This window comes from Sciurus vulgaris (assembly GCF_902686455.1).
Source record: "Sciurus vulgaris genome assembly, chromosome: 8".
Lineage (NCBI taxonomy): Eukaryota > Metazoa > Chordata > Mammalia > Rodentia > Sciuridae > Sciurus > Sciurus vulgaris.
In genome coordinates, this window is record NC_136468.1 from 76041736 (window position 1) to 76059208 (window position 17473).

Sequence of the window (17473 nt, forward strand, 5' to 3'; positions counted from 1 at the left end):
GGAAAATATAAGAATCTGTTAAGAATGACTGCACTGGACTGGGGTTGTGGTTCAGTGGTAGAGCGCTTGCCTGGCATGTGGGAAAAGCTGAGTTCAATCCTCAGCACTGCATATAGATAAATAAATAAAATAAAGGTCCATCGACAACTAAAAAAAAAAAAAAATGACTGCACTAATACTTAGGACATACTTTGAGTCAAACACATCTAGTCCTGTAGGAGCTTGCTACTACTTAATAAATGATTTATTGTTTTCTAAGGATGATCTTTGGTCATCCACAATTTAAGCAGTAATTTCTTTCAATATGGACTTCAAGAGAGCCCCATATAAAGCTTAATACCACTTCACTGAAAGTAGGGTTACAGCAAGGGTCCTGTGGATTCATTTTTATTATTTAAATAGAGATGATCATAAAATTAGCACCCTTCTAATGTAGTTCTCATCTTGATTATTGCTATTTAACTAGTGAAATTTTTTCTTCAGGCTGAATGAACACTATAATTATTATTGCTTTGCATTGAAAAGGTTACATCTTAATTGAAAAATCAACACTTTTTTTCTTTCAATGAATACATCAACTTCAAAATCAACAAAAACATTGAAGATGCAAGCAATTTTGCTAGACCCACAAATTAACGTGTCCTTGATCAACCAGAATTCATAACCCATAATCTTAAATAGAAGATGCTAACTGATCTTGTCACTGGGTCTGTATTACAAGTATTATCATGTTTTTACCTGAACTTTCTGTTTGTGAACGCCTATGGTCAATGTGTCAGTAAGTTAGAACCAGTAACACTTTAAGTTTGTTCTGCTGACAATATATCATCATAGATATGCCCTGAAATACATAACAAAATCAACAAAAAATGTGCAGTTATTTTTGCTACTATTTTATAATATGTATAGACTTGATAGATACATATATAATTCCTAAGCATGGAAACAAACAAAACTAACATATAATACAAAAAGGTAAATTGATCAGATATGAAGGTACTTGTGATATAATATGAATAGTGTGTTTTAAATACTGCATATAGAGAATAAAAGGTTATATATGTCTTCTTGGAATTTATATATATATATTTCATAAAAACATACACAGTGTTACACAAACACACACACACAGAAATACATCCTCACTTAGTATTCAGGTCAAATAGGAGAAGATGATATTATTCCCGTTTTATGTAGGAGGAAACTGAGGCCCAGTGATTTTAAGATGCTTGTACAAGGTCACACATCTTAGTAAACAGCAGAGATTTTAACTCAAATGACTAATGTTCTGCTCTTATGTGATGTGCTGTTCTCAGTTCCCTGGATGATGCCCATCCTGTTTATAGTACATGCCTTTAATGTCTATAGCATTGATACTATAAATAGCATAAAAGGATTTGTTGTTAAAGTAGTATAAGGCAAAATGTGATGTTCAAATGTGAGGTTAAATTAATTTTAGACAATATTAGCAAATGTTTCTGGCCTAATTACACATTGTCCAGAGATAAACAGTGTCCAAATCAGAATTCAGAGATTCTTTTTTGGGAGACTATTTTGTTAAGCAAACATTCAGGATTCCTGAGTCTCAAGACCTCTGTATACAAAGGACTTAACTATATGTCTATAATTCAAAGTAAGAGGATGAAGATTTTCATAGAATAATAAGGAAATTAAGATGCTGCCTACTTCACTTTTGCTTTCATTTATGTATTATTTTGTACACTATTTTATAAATTAGAAGAACCCTATAAGTAATAAAAAATAGTTTTCCACGTTTTCTTTACTGCATTATCCAAGCACACAAATGAATGTATATATGCCTGTAGCAAAAATATTCATACATATTTCACTCATTTGTACAGTCATAGCAAGTCAATAGAAGACAGGGTTAGCACAATTTGCTGAAAAGCAGATGAGAGACAATGTTACGAGATGAGTCCTGGTTCTGCCATGTACTACCTAGGAGACTAGGGAACCACACCAAACGTGTATGAGCCTTGTCCATTCTGCCTATACCCCAGGGTTGTTTCGAGAAGCAAATGAGATATGGGATGTGAAAATGGTCTATGAACTCTAAAATGCTAAACAAATATCAGAGATTTATATTACTGTTAGTACTACATTTATCTTTCATTTCCTAGCACCTAACACAAGGCCTGGCACTGTGACTGTATATTGGCTTAACTTGATTTCATTATGAGAAAGCCATAGTAGGAATGCAACTGAAAGGACAAGAAGCATTTTGCCAAAAGAAACATGCTAAATCTTAATAAAAATCTTATTCAACTTAACTACATAATAATATGAAATAAAAGCACATTTTTTTCAATTTGTAATCATAAGATTCATGTAAATTTTGCTATGTTTATGATTACTGAAATTTTACATTATGAGTTTAGGAGGTATTTTAATACCAGACTTAACCAGAAAAAGGCTGTATGCGTACATATGTGGTGTGTGTGTTTTGTTTTGTTTTGTTGTGTGTGTGTGTGTGTGTGTATACACATATGGGGGTGGGGGAGATACTGATGAATATATTTGACCAAAAATTTAAGAACAGTGAGAATGCAGTATTTTGCATAAAGTTCAGATGGAGCCATTTGTATAGGTAGTTCAGTTTATGAGTACATTACATAAACATATAAATTCATATGTCTGCCTCTATACGCAGAAGAGATAGGTCCATACATCCCATAAGCACATTATCTGAACCTTCAGAAACTGCCACTTAAAAGCCAAGGACCTAAATTTCCACTTTGATCAATGGGATAGCTTTATCACAAGATGGGAAGACTGACAGTTATTGATTAGCTGATAACCTTCTAATGTACCAGCCTTTAATCTGCAATAAAACCCTGAATGAAAGTTGAATTCTCCAAAAAGGAAATAGGGTCTGATTATTCTGGAAAGAAATAAGAATGGGACATTCTCAGGAAGGAAAAAAAAAATGTCAAGAAAAACAGAGCACTGACATCCAGTTACTTGACTATCCCTGCAGACCCGGAGTTGAGACCACTGCATCACCTGACATTCTGGCCACAGTGCCAAAGACTGGAGAGTCAAATCAAATCAACATAATAAGGCTGTTGTGTCCATCGGGATAGAGAAAAACAACCTCAAACAGCGGTGAAAGTTCATTTCACAGCATGACCGCCATTTCAAAGGAAAAGCTAACACTACTGAAGGGTTTACTTCAATACTATCCATACATCTTGCTAGGAATGAGCCATTCTTAACGGACTTCTGTGGCCTTGACAGTGTTTGACAGAACTTTTCCTGGCAAGTTTACAGCGGGAAGGAATTTTAAGAAGGGCGTCCGGTACTTTAGGACTAAATGTCAGTGTTGAAAAGTTAAGGGGAAAAAATAGAGAAAGGGGGATATATATTTATAAACAAAATGCACTCAGAATTTTGTGGGGGCTTATAGGTCTTGATCATAATTAATGTAAAAAATCTAACAATCAACTAAGAATTATGTGTAGACATGCTAAAATCGATGAAGTGGATAAACAAAAGCCTCATAAAGATATACTGAACGAATTCATCCTTTCATCCAACAATTAGGTTTTTGTGCTTGTGACTAGCAGAGTTTAAAAGTATCTTAAAAAAAAAAAAAAGGTGATAAATGTGGTCTTATTCCAGTAAGACAAATAGAGAATTTGATAAAGAAAATGCCACTAAAAAGTGAAGTGTCTTTGTTCATTGTTTTAGTTGTTATTGTCCCAACACACAACTACGGGCATAAAATCTTTCTTCTTTTAAAACCAAATAGAATCCAACAGCCATTTTGAATTTCTGCATTTCATCTTTAAATTTAAAATGTTGATATCATTAATTTACTATGTCTCTTCAAACTGCAGCTCGGAATTTCCATGAATATTCACGATTACATTGGAAATTCCACGAATGCTACCAGTACTACCAGCACCACTTTTCTAAAACTGCCACCATTGCCCAAATGGTTCTTCTCCTCCAGCAAGAAAAATGTGTCAAGCCTGAAATATTTGAAAAATAAAATCCTGTGCGGAGACAACATATGAATATATGGTATCATCATAAACATCTCTCAAATTTTGAATAAACAAGAGAAAATCCATAAGGCAGAGAAATGCAAGCCCCATAGCCCAGATAACAAATGGAGGAGTTCTAAAATACCAAGTCCTCCCAACTTATTTTCCCACAGCTATAACCCATGAGTTCACAGGACATATTCCTTGGGAAAATTTTCTACTACAAGGTTCTCTTGGTCTCTCTTAATCTATCATGCCTTGATTAGAAGATTTTCAAGTACCATCAATGTCCTGCTTGAACATCATTCTTTGTTAACTGTGTACTTTTTATAAATCTTTTTTGTTGTTACACTGCTTGGGATTGAACCCAGTGCCTCATGCATGCTAGACAAGCCTTCTGCAACTGAGTCACACCCCCAGCCCCAACCGTGTCCTTTTTGTTTTTGTTTAGACTTTTTTAGTGTAGTGCAGAAGCAGTGGTCTGAGTACTGGTCAGCAGGGAAAGAAGATCTCCATGGACAAAGCAACCGAGTTGGGGACAGAGCTATGCAACTTCCATCTCCATGTGACTTTGTTATTTGATTATTTTATGCCCACAATTTCCCTTTATATAAATTAAGAACAATACCAAGTTATTTCAGAGTATTTGTGCTAAACAGTATTTGTACTGAGAAATATATTGTGAGAGGAGTATCAAATAAAATTTATTAGAGAGCCCTAATCTAGTAACTGAGGTTTAGCTCTAATGTTACATGAGTGCAAAGAGATTCCCTTATCCCTCAAAGAAAAATGAAACAGGGAAAAAAAATCAAAGCAGATATTTCCATTAGATCTCAAACAACTCTAGCCTCCCGTACATTAATATGTTTTTTAAAATGCTGAATACCACCATGCACGGAGGTACATGCCTGTAATTCCAGCAGCTCAGCAGGCTGAGGCAGGAGGATCTCAAGGTCAAACCCAGCATCAGTAAAGGTAAGGTGCTAAGCAACTCAGTGAGACCCTGACTCTAAATAAAATAGGGCTGGGGTTGTGGTTCAGTGGTCCAGTGTCCTGAGTCCAATCTTCGGTAACCAGGAAAACAAAACAAAACAAAACAAAACAAAAACACTAAGTACCCAGGAAGCTATTCATTCAGTTCAATTCAATATCGAGTGAATTCCTACAACATGAACCCGCAAAGATAAGCAGGACATGACCTGTCCTCTGCAAGCTCATTGAAACAGGAGTAAAATTAAGTGTATATAAAGCATTTATTGGCACACAGAGGTCATTAAATTTGACTAAGATAATCAAAGAATAAGTAACATTAGAAATGAACCTTAAAGAACAAATCTTTAGTAGAATAGGGCAATATTCCTCATGTACTAATAATTAACATTAGATACATGGGGCTGGGAATGTGGCACACTGATAAAGTGCATGCCCAGCAAGTGCAAGGTCCTAGGTTAGATTCCCAGCACCACAAAAAACAAAACAAAAACAAAAAACAATAATAACAAATTACAGTATGTAATTTTTAAAAAGATACAAGACAATTTGCTTTAGTCACTCATCACAGGAATTTGGCATAAGCCAAATAGGTTAGACACTGATGGCAATTCATTGGGCCACAGCAGCCACGCCTTTGGGCAGAGTTCATTTTGTAAAAGTAAACTTAATATGAAAGAAACAAAACCTAAGCACATTTTCTGCAGAATTTAATGGATCAGAGTTTGAATACATAATGGTTATGAAAAGACACTGCTTCTCATACAAGTTCATATCACCTAGCTCGGGATGAATATAACTTTCATTATCACGTGCAGAAGAACATAAGCTCTGTGATAGCAGAGGTTTTTTATGTTTTCGTGTTTTCATGTGTTTTTTTGGTTAGTTCACCACTGTGTCATTTGATGCGTAGAACAAAGCCAGACACATGACAGGAACTCAAAACATATTTGTTGAATAGAGTTTTATAAACCTATCAGTCATCTATAAAGATGCAACTGTATAGACATATGTACTCAATAAACAAATGTTAAGCTAAAATCTCATAGGTGATGTAAGAATTGTTTCATTTCAACGATTTACTGTTAAATAAATTTTTTATTCATTTTGAAATAATAAAATTGAAGATTATGGATATGTGTCTCATTTGTAACAATACGATCATTCCAATTTTGCTAACAGAAATGAGGATACAATATATCCCTAATATAAGAGATAAACAAAGGAACCATCACAACTGAACCTTTCTACAGAATATCAAAACCACTCATAACAGAATTATAAAGCCAATAACTAAGAGTTAACTATGAAACAGATAGCTTAATGTTGTACCTATGGCGAAAAACTTTCTTTCCTAAATACTAGATTTAAATAATCAAAAATTACATATATAATCATTTCACAGAAAGATCTTTTTTTATTGAAAGCTTAATTAGACATTGTGTAAACAGGAATTTTAATCTAACCACTCCTGTTACATTGCCAGTAAATGAGCTCTTCAGTTACCACCACCCTCAGCTACAGTCAAATGCAAGAAGAGCTTGTTGGTGTATAATTCATTAGATTTTTAAAAAGCAACAATATCAAACCAACATTTTTACTTAGTGACACACAGCAGAAACTCTCATTAGAACAAAATTCAATAAACAGACAAAAGCAAATATGCATTGTGAATTTTAAGTACATGTTTATCATTATAAAAGAAAAAATGGAAAAAAACAATGCTATAAATAAAAACCCACAGCAAACACTTAATATACAATTATGGCATAAAGGTCCACATGTATTAGTTTAGCTCATATTATTTCCTCATTATATCTGATTTCATAAAATTTATGTAATCTATGAAATTGTCCCCAAAATACAATTATTTTAATAACTGATATTACTTTCAAATACTAGTAAATGTTGTGTTTGCTTTTATACACATCACATTATATATGTGTATGTCTATATATTTAAAATGTTAGAACGAAGACTACAAAATCTGATTCTATAATTTATTTTCCACCCTATTCTTTACCTAGATTTTCCAACAAATATTCTTTGGCTTGTACCCTAAGAAGTTCAGTCACTGCATAAGAATATATTTATTTGAGGGGCATGCATGCCTATAATCCCAGCCGCTTGGAAGGCTGAGGAAGGAAGATCACAAGTTCCAAGCCAACCTCAGCTACTTAGCAAGATCCTAAGCAACTTATGGAAACTCTGTCTCTAAATAATAATATTTTTAAAAGGGGGTGGGGGAACTGAGCATATGCATGTGGCTCAATGGTTAAGCAATCCTGGGTTCAATCCCTGTACCAAAATTTAAAAAAAGAAGAAGAAAGTACTTAATATTGAGTGAACTTCAACCAAAGATGGCACAGATTACTTTTCTCAAAATAATTTGTAACTAATTATAGGCATGGTTGAGTGGAAAATATTTGTTGACATACTTCCTTTGAGCATATTTTGGAAGTCAACTTAAAAGATGTGTTGTTACATGAAGGGCAAAACTAAAAACAAAGAATCTAAGGATAAATTCCTAAAGACTTGGATTGAGATATAAGTTTTAGCTTTTAGCTATGGTGAAACAGCAAGCCTTAGTTTTACAGCTTTTAATTTTGCTTCATTTTTTAGATTAAACCTTGGAATAATGTCTAACCTATCTACCTTAACAAGAACAAACTGGTACTGGATATGGTGATGCACACCTATAATTTCAGAGACTTATGAGGCTGAGACAGAAGGATCCAGGTTTGAGGTCAGCGTTGGCAGTTTAGCAAGACCCTGACTCAAAAAATAAAAAATAAAAAGGGCTGAGTATGTAGTTTAGTGATAAAGCATCCCTTTCTTCAATTTCCAGTATCAAAAAAAAAAAAAGAAGTGGTAAAACAAACAAAAAAAAGAAAGATCTTGAAGTATCAACTATAGCATACTTTATTAAAATTAAGATTAAGGCAATTTTCTGCTATAGTCTTTCTAAGTAGTTTCTACTTGCACTTTATTCCCCCATTATGTTTTTTCCTAAAGTCCACTTTTAATTTCAAGTGTGCACACAATCATATTTAGATTTTACCTTTTCCACTTGAATGTAGAAGCATGGTAGAATCATAATGTGGCCTGGGTCTAAGAGATGATTTAGTTCTCTGTCAACTTTCAGTTAAGTGAACAAAGGTTAAGGAATGTTCCCAGTGTGCCATTTAGATTTTGTTTCTTCTATTGGATTTGATGGATTCCTAGAAGTTGACCTAAAATAAGACTCCTCGCATGATAACACCTACCTGCCTTTGGATTTCTATGCTAATTTGAAAAATGCATTCCTTATGAAACAAACACATACCAAACTACACTGTCTGCCTACTGGAAACAGTGGCTACCCAGGGCACACCTGCACTATGGAATAGACCATCTAATGACAAGAATCCCTACCAGAAATACTGAGCAGGATGGACCGCCAGTGCCCTGGTTCTCTCTAACCTGCATTGGGGAAGTTGACAATTTACTAATTAGGCTTGAAAATCAGAATTGGCTATAGTATGACAGAGAGTTATAATCAGGGATGATTCTCAAAGTTAAAAGTAAGAGAAAATAACTAGAAAATAATCTTCAGAATTAGAAAATATGCATGACTCCAGCAAAGATGGCAAAAAGTAAGAAGCTTTAAAAATTTAATTTTTATGTAGATTTCATTTTTGATTCTTTAGCATATGTAACAATAAAATGACAATGTATTTCTTACATAAAATTTTCAGACGCTGATTGCATGTGTTATATAATAAATTGTACAGCTGTATGAAAAGCAGGGTCCATCAGCTTTGACACTGCCATCTTTATTATTCTGCAATTAAGTCACTAAGAGGGTAGGCACAGCGACTAACCTCAGGTTCCACAGAAGGCCTGCATCAGAGTCATCATCAGCTCCTCAGCGATTCAAGGCCCAGTTCCCAGACCTACAATATCAAACTCTCACAGGACAGGAAATACAATCTGCATTTGAAGAAGCTCCCCCAGTGATTCTTACTCATGACTAGGTGTGAATAAGACTACTGGATGCAAGTAGAACTGCATAGCAGAGTACTGTCAGTCAAATAATTAAAACCTTTCCAAAATACTAGTTTAATAGGGCAATAAATAGAATTTAAAGTTGATAAATCTAGAAGTTACAGTACCAGCATGTTACTTAGAACATGGGACAACTAAAAGGGAAAAAATAAATGTTTGTCTCTACAAAGAAGAGTAGCCTGTAGAATCAAGGACTGACTTCGTGTGTGTGTGTGTGTGTGTGTGTGTGTGTGTGTGTGTGTGTGTGTGTGTGTGTGTTTTTTCTTATTCTATGAATATATCGCCCTAATAAAATATTTAAACTGTAAGAAAGAACAAAACAAAGGAAAAATTTTAAAAAACTATCAACAAAACAAAAGTACAGAAAGGAACAGACTCTTCCAGAGCTAGCTATTACTTAGATCTCAAGCATACTACCTCAAGTAAGGAAGGATCGGACTGTTTATTCTTCAAGTGGATAGTTTAAATCTGTCTTCAGTGGCATATTTAGTTGACCCTCAGAAATTAGAAAAGGAAAAAAGCTGAACACAGTAACAATCTCATAGTCTCAAATCTCAGAAATATAGCTGGGCATTGGGAGGGTGCCTGCCTATAAACCCCACTACACAGAAAGCTGAAGAGCAAGGATCACAAGCTCTATCCAGCCTGGACAATTTAATGAGACCTTGTCTTTTAAAAAAAGAAAATTTTTTTAAGGACTGGGGATGTAATTCAGTGGTAGAGCACTTTTCTAGCATGTGCAAGGCCCAGGTTTGATCCCCAGTCCAGAAAATAAAGAAGTACAAAAATAAACAAGTCTCAGAAAACACCACTACTCTTTTGAATATGATGCTCTCCTCTGGTAAAAGTAGTAAGAGAAGTGAAAAATTAAAACAAAGTCTTCCTAGCTAATCATATCCAAAAATCTAATCAGACAAGAAAGGTTTCAAAACTATAATGAAAAGTAAACTTTTACAAAGACCTCACTGTATGTGCAGAAAGTAACAAAAGGCAGGAAGGTAAAGCCCAGTATGTGTGCAAAATATTAAGAACACAAATCATTGATGGAACTTTCCAATCCTAAGCAAATGATATTTTACAAACTATTCAGTCAGGGTCTTCATAGACCTATCGGATTTCAGTTTTTTAAGAAGCAGATTTGAAGGGCTGGGTGTGTAGCTCAGTGTTAGAGCATGTGCTTAGCAAGGGCAAGGCTCTGTGTGCCATTCCCAGTGCCACCGCCATCAACCACAGAAAGCAGCAGATTTATAATTGGGATCTATTATGGTATTTCTCAGTAGTCAAAGTGCCATTCTAAAAAAAAAAAAAAAAAAAAAAAATCCTAAGAAAACAAAGTATAACTGACTTTTACTTACTTGAAGAAACACCATGTAATTGCTTTTAATCAGTTGAATTCCCATATATTGGTTTGTTTTGATTGTTTTTGGAAGGTACACTAGTTACTATTCTACTAAAAGTATTAAGTATAAAAATTTGAAAATATTTACTATTATAAATAAGTTAAAAAGAGTCAAGGTTATTATTCCTTTAGTGTCATCACTGCAATTGACTTGCATTCCAATGTATCTTCTCAAGTGTTAACAGAAAGGAGTAGATGGTCAAGGATCTACCCTGCTGGGAATTTTGTATAACCCTGGCTATCCTCATGGGAGTACTCTGGAAGGCTGTGAAATGTAAAGGTGAATATCCATCTATCATGTGATAACTGAATTTCCTCACATACCTCAATGAAATAAGATGCTTCTGTTTTCATTCATTGCTATCACTGTAGAGAAGACTGAAATGAACTAATGTAACCAAAGAGAAATGAGGTAGTTATAAACACAACGCCTAACTCTGTAATGAATAAAATGAAGTTTAGATTTAAAGATTAGTATGTAAGTAAATTTAAAACATGTAATTTAAATTATAAGATTATTGAGGTAAAATTTAAAAGCATGATTTATAAAAGTTTCAGTTTATTTACAAATTTGCATCTACCTTATGTTTTCAATACTCTGAGTTGTCCTTTCTGTTTATTTATTTATTTATTTAGTAATGGGTATTGAATTCAGGGCTCCTCTACCACTGAGCTACATCCCCAGTGCTTTGTGTTTTTTATTTTGAGACAAGGTTTTCCTAAATTGTTCAGACTGGCCATAAACTTGTGATCCTTCTACCTCAGAGTTACTGGAACTGTAGGTGTACATCACCATGTCAAGTCTAAATTCTCCTTTTGGAAGAGATATACTTCCATTTTTTTCCAGTGTATTTAAAGTAATTCGATGTGTACCAGCAGAGTTAACTAAGTTATGAAAAAAAAATGTATCCCTAAAACACAAACAAATAAATGTTATTTGTTTTCTGGCATGGACCTGTAGGAAGTTGTTTATTTTTTTCTAATTTTTATACTTTTTTCAAAGTTTAGCATCCTTTGACAGTTAGCAAGCTATAGTATAACATGATTACAGTCCAAATTTCTAATTGATAGATTAGAAAATAAGGAATGCTCAGAAAAAATTAGTAGGAAGTTCCTAAGTGTTATGGTTCAATGTCCTTTTCACAATTTTTGAAAAATCTTTTCACTACTCTTCCACATATATTCAAACACGTTACAATCAAACACATGATCTTTACTGATAGACTGTTAATCTGGCTAGCCTTCAATTACTCAAGGACTAGAGCAATAAATGAAAATAGAAGCATCTTATTTCATTGAGATATGTAAGGAAATTCAATTATTTACATTTGAAAAAGTAGCCCCATACACTTTATAGAGGGGTCACTCAGCAGGAATGAAGTTTCTTCCTATTTCTAGACTTAGGATCCCTCTGACCCCTAAGCATCTCCAGAGAGACATAAACCAAACATTTGTAAAAGGCATTTGAAAGACCATCTAACTCCCAATTGCAATATTTGATAAGCTTCACCATCCAGAAATCCTCCTTACAATCTAATCCAAATGCTATTCTTCTTTTTCAACCATTTTCTTCTTATTTTCTCCTTAGTAGGATTCAAATTAGTTGGTCAGCATCATATGAAAAAGTTTTTTTTTTTTTTAATGTCAGCAGACAAGAAATAAAATATGCCTCAATTTTATTAGACTATTTCACACTTCTAATATTGTTCAAAGTTCTGTCTTATTCACAAGTTCCAAAGTCACATTTGTTAATCTGTTGATATTCATTAAAGTAAAATAAAACATCAATCTAAAAAACTTAAACTTTCATTGTTCTAACAAGTATTTCCAGACTGAGATGATATATATTGTTTAGACAAGATCAAGTGTTTCTACCTTAAGAGAGTAATGAAATCTCTGAAAATACTTAAGAGAAAATAATCTCTAAGAAGTTGATCATAAGAATGACAATTTTACTTACTGTGATTCTATAACACGTAGGGCACGTAGAATCTGTCATGTCCTAATCCTTAAGGAATTCACTCTTACGGAAGGCAGACGTGTATCTAACATATTCTAACACAATAATCACAAGACACAAAATTCTGTATAATCCAGCTAACTCTGCAGAGTGAGGAGAATAAGAAAAGCCTGAGACAGACTCAGCAAGGTAAAGTCTACACGGAGTACAGTACAGGAGAATCGTAAAGCTCACAAAGCAAAAGTGAAAACTTTTAAAGCAAAATGAGGCAGAAAAGGGAATAATCTGCTTGGAGAATTTAAAAAATTGGAATTGAAGTGCTGAGAATGGGAAGGGGTGGGGTGCTGGAGTAGCAAGAATCAAAACAGAAAAGGTAGCTGAGGCCTGGGTTATACGACGATTTTCTGTAGTCAAAGAATTAGGACTTTGTCCTACTGGAAGTTTAAAGAGAAAATTAACAAGGCCAGACAGCTGTGTGCTAATGCCACTGCAAAGGGTAGGAAGGGAGAAAAGCAAAAGCAAAAAAACCAATCAAAAGATTGATTCAGAAGTTTCAGTCAAAGTCAAATGTGGGTGTGAATTAAAGCAACAAAACAGGGATGGAGGAGAGGTTGTGGAATTAAGATGTTTTTGAAAGGAAGAATTGATGACTTGGTTAGCAATTGTGGACTGGAGGTGACTGAGTTGAAATCACAGATTTTTCAGCTTGGAGAATAAAACCATTAACTTAAAGTAAACGAGACTTAGAAATGTTGCTCAGGAAAAATAATGACTTCAACACTGGACTTGCTGAGCATCACATGAAGACCATGGTTGGTGTGTACATAGTGTTTTAAACCAACACATACTGAGAGCGAGGGATGAGTCCAGAGGTGTTGCCTTTTTCTAATTTGTAGAGACCCTAGCAGTGGATGAGGTGAGAATGTCCCAGTAGCTTCAGAAGGGAGATCCAGGCTGAAAATAACAATGTGGCAGACATCACCCTTGGGGGTTATGCTGACCAGGACAGTAACCAGTAGCCACACATGTCTAAATTTAAAGTAATCAAAGTTAGCTAAGATTAAAAATTGATTTCTTTGGTTCTATTAGCCACATTTCATGTGTTCGGTGACCAATGTGGTTAGTGGCTACTGTATACTGGGCAGCATAGTTGTAATTTCCATCAATAGGGAACATTCTATGGGACAGCACTGTGATACAGTGGAAAAGGAAATGTTTGGGGTCAGAACCCCAGGGAAAGAAGAGATGCACAAATAGGAGCGAAGGAAGATAAAAGGAGTGAGAAGTGATCAAAGGAGGAAAAAGTGAAAGAAAAAAAAAAAAAAAAAAAACACATCACTTTGACCCAGAGAAGAGAGTTCAAGGGAACAAAATGCTCAAGAATGATAAAAGCTGAAAATAGGTCAAATGAGAAAAGGAGTAAAAAATCACCTCTAGGTATTTTATTTTACTCTGACATTTGGTATTGTATTGCAATTGTTACCGATTTCTTCAAATGTGAAATGATTCAATGAGATTAATTCCTTGACTCAGATGACAGGGTTAGCTTTTAGAAAGAAGAATGCAAATTCCTCACAGGAAGTGAAATCTTAGAAATAGCACCGTTTGCCTCCCGCGCTTTCATCAGTAAGGGGAGACCTTGCCTGGCTATTGTCCCTAGCCATCGGCCTTTTGCACATGTTTTGAAGGGTCTCTCATTCAGGTCTATATCATTGATGAATATGTTTCTTGAAATCATGTGTCAAATACCTGCATTCAGATCAAAATGAATGCAAAATTCTCTTCTCATGTCAAAAATAAAGCTTATAGAACAATGGTTACCAGAGGCTGCAGAGGTAGAAGAATGGGAGATTATTGTTTTATGGGTAGAAGTTTCTGTTTGGGCTGATGGAAAAGTCAGGGAGATGAATATTGGTGATGGTAGCATAACAATGTGACTGTACTTAATGCTCCTGAACTGTACACTTAAAAGTGGTTAAAATGATTGCTGTTAGGTTATACATATTTCGCCTTAATATGTTTTTTAAATCAAGCTGACCTAAAACAGGCAACATGGGAGAAAATCTAAAAGAAGCATCTCACAACCCTCTATGCCTGGGAAATTTAAAGCTGAAAACATTTCCAGCAAACATCTGTTACTTGAAGTAATGTATGTATTTGTGATACCAAGGTATAAAAATGTGAGTTGGATTGAAAGGTATTCTAATATTACTGTTGATATTGCGTCAGTTACTATGATCGGGAAAAAAATGAAGCAAGTCATAGCTATAAATGGTACCAACAGAATAAAAATGCATTAGGCCAGTTTCAAAACCAAGATGGCATTTACAGTCAACCCCCCTTATATAGTTTCACTTTCTACAGTTTTAGTTATCTGCCATTCACCAAAGTTCAAAAATATTAGATAGAAAATTCCAGAAATAACGTGTAATTTAGAAGTAACTTTCTCTCTAGTTTATTGTTTTAATTATTCTATTTTATTATCATTTTTGCTAATTTCTGAAACACCACAGTACAGGGTTCAGTACTGTCAGTAGTTTAAGGAATCCACAGAATATCTTGGATTGTATTCCCCACAGACAAGAGGAAACTATTGTACAACTTTTTCCTAACTATTTTCTTCTCAGGTCAATAGGTACAGTTTGTTAGTAGACTGGCAAAGCATAAATTTCAGTAATAAACCTCAAGGCAACTATGTTAGTACAGGTAAAATGCTCACTCTGCAATTAAGGGAGGGCAAGCACCTCATGAATCACGCCTCAGGCTTTCTCAAGGAAAGGGACATGGAAAGGACCCTGAAAGAAGCCAATGGTTTCTTTCATTTGTGTTCCTGCAACCAGGAAGCAGGAAATTTCAGGCTAAAAATTAAATCAAAGCAGGTGACAATTTATGAATGCAATGAACGTTGGGTCCAGAATCTTTTGTAAGCTATACAATAACTAATCTCATATGTATTTTAATTCTGACTGCCTCCTGTCAGCATCCAGACTTTTCCTCGTGAACATATTGGCAAAATGGAAGTAAACACTTGCACATTCGTGAATCACACCCTGTTTCCTCTCCAAAGACAAGTACTAAATATGGAGAACAGAACCATTTATTTAAACAAATCAGTTGTCCTTGCCGACTGAAGCTCTGCTCAGATCATTCATTGATTCTGCTGATGTCACAACCTTTCCAATAAAATCACCTCATGACTCTAAGCTAAAAAGACTCTGGCACAATGCAAGTACAGATACTAGATGTGCAAACCAACCCAAGAGAAAGAATGAAAGAAGGAAACAAGACAGACAATGAAAAATACAAGAGATGAGTCATACTATACTTACAACTTTCAGCCTGATAGTCTGGCACAAACTGCTCATCATTGTCAGGTACCTGAGCTGAAGAAGAAGAAAAAAAAATTAAGAGAAATACTGCCAAGGCATAAGGAATGTCAACTCAGATCTGTCAAACATGGTCTTTTTGGGCTGAGAACAAATCTATTATTATTTGCCAATAAGCTCCTATTTAAAATGGCATTGACAGTACTACTTAGGAGGAGAAACAGAAGGGTTCATTGATGTCAACTAGGAAACATAAATATGTCAGAAATATGAAAGTGGCAGGTGTAGTCCCTCGGAATTTCACCCTGCCAGATGGAAATAAAAGAGACAAAAAAATAAAAGGAGCTCTAGGATTTCTATTTCCTTCAGGGTTTCATTTTGCAAGAGTGGAGCAAAAGGCATTTCAAGTCACCCACTGCCAGTGCTTAAGCTGCCCATCAAAATGAGTCACATGATTCTTTTAAGTCATATACAGGTATCACACACATCCCTCTGCACATGTCGAAACTATTGCTTTTGGAATGTTCCATTTCTTGCAAATAAGACTGCCATAATTAAAAATGTTTTCCCTATATGGGTGCAGTGGTGTATGCCTGTAAACCCAGGAACTCTGGAGGCCAAGGTAGGAGAAACATAAGTTTGAGGCCCACCTGGCCAACTTAGTGAGACTCTGTCTCAAAAATAAAATAAAATAAAATAAAATAAAATAAATAAAAATGTTTAGAAAAGAGCTGGGGATGTAGCTCAGCCGTAACACACTCCTGGTTCAAATTCTAGTACCTCAAAACATTGACCCAAATTTGTCCAAAGCCTCCTATAAAGTTTTAAAATGAAAGAACTGTCATTAGAGTCACACACAAAAGTAATACATTTTGGTGATTACAGTCATAATAATAATTAAAAATAATAAAACAAATGCCATCTTTTCATGCTAAATATTTTCCTGGAGACTATTCAGCATTAATAAAAAGAATATCACTATTTAATCAGTTCAAATGTCAGATGACTTCCCTATTTTAAGTAAAGGAAAAATACTGACTAGCAAGGACTTAATATATTCAGCAGCAATCAAAACAAAGTCCACTTTTTCACTTCTAAACTGCTATCATCAAAGTTGATTCAGACACAGAAATAACCTATTTCAAACTGACAGAATATTACTAAGAGGAGTTCCACACAAATATACACACTCTCACATACACCAACTACAGGAATGGAAGTTAGGTTACTTTTAATTTGGCAAACACATAATGAAGTATCATAGTAATTAACTTAAACTATGGCCTGATTAGCTGGTATAGTATTATATAATATTGAAACTTTTTTATCCCATCAAGTCATATTAAAACAGATGTCAATTACTTTTTTTAAAATGAGCTTATTCTGGATGGGGAATGCTAATTAAAATAAATAATCAGTGTCTACTGAAAATGTTTCAGGTTAATTACTGAATGGGTTAAGAAAAAATCCATACAAAGAGGAATTTAATATCAAATATTCTATATAAAAGGAATCTAACATTCATAGAATTAAAGTTTGTTTTTCTCAATTTGTCTATTGTTATTCTTTTTAAGGTTTGTTTTCCTCAGTCTATCTAATAGTGTTTTTCTAAAACAAATATTTGTCTGAATAAATTTATGTTATATTATTAAAAACATCACAGTCCAATGAGTCTTGCCCATTTATGAAGTATATGCGGTTTGACATTTCAATTGTTTTCCAAAAATGCTTGCACACCAAT

The 17473-nt window shown here is 34.4% G+C and overlaps 1 protein-coding gene across 8 annotated transcripts in view; it reads right to left on the minus strand.

The window, feature by feature from the left end:
• Nucleotides 1-17473, minus strand: part of ETV1 (ETS variant transcription factor 1) — an 89922-nt gene that overhangs the window by 61590 nt on the left and 10859 nt on the right. For 7 of the 8 annotated variants that reach the window (XM_079150271.1, XM_079150270.1, XM_079150274.1 and 4 more), the window contains one exon: nt 15736-15789. In XM_079150271.1, the coding sequence (XP_079006397.1) occupies nt 15736-15789 (54 nt within the window). Of the gene's footprint in view, nt 1-12406; nt 12790-15735; nt 15790-17473 lie in introns of those variants that run through there. The other variant, XM_079150275.1, reaches the window with a different exon arrangement.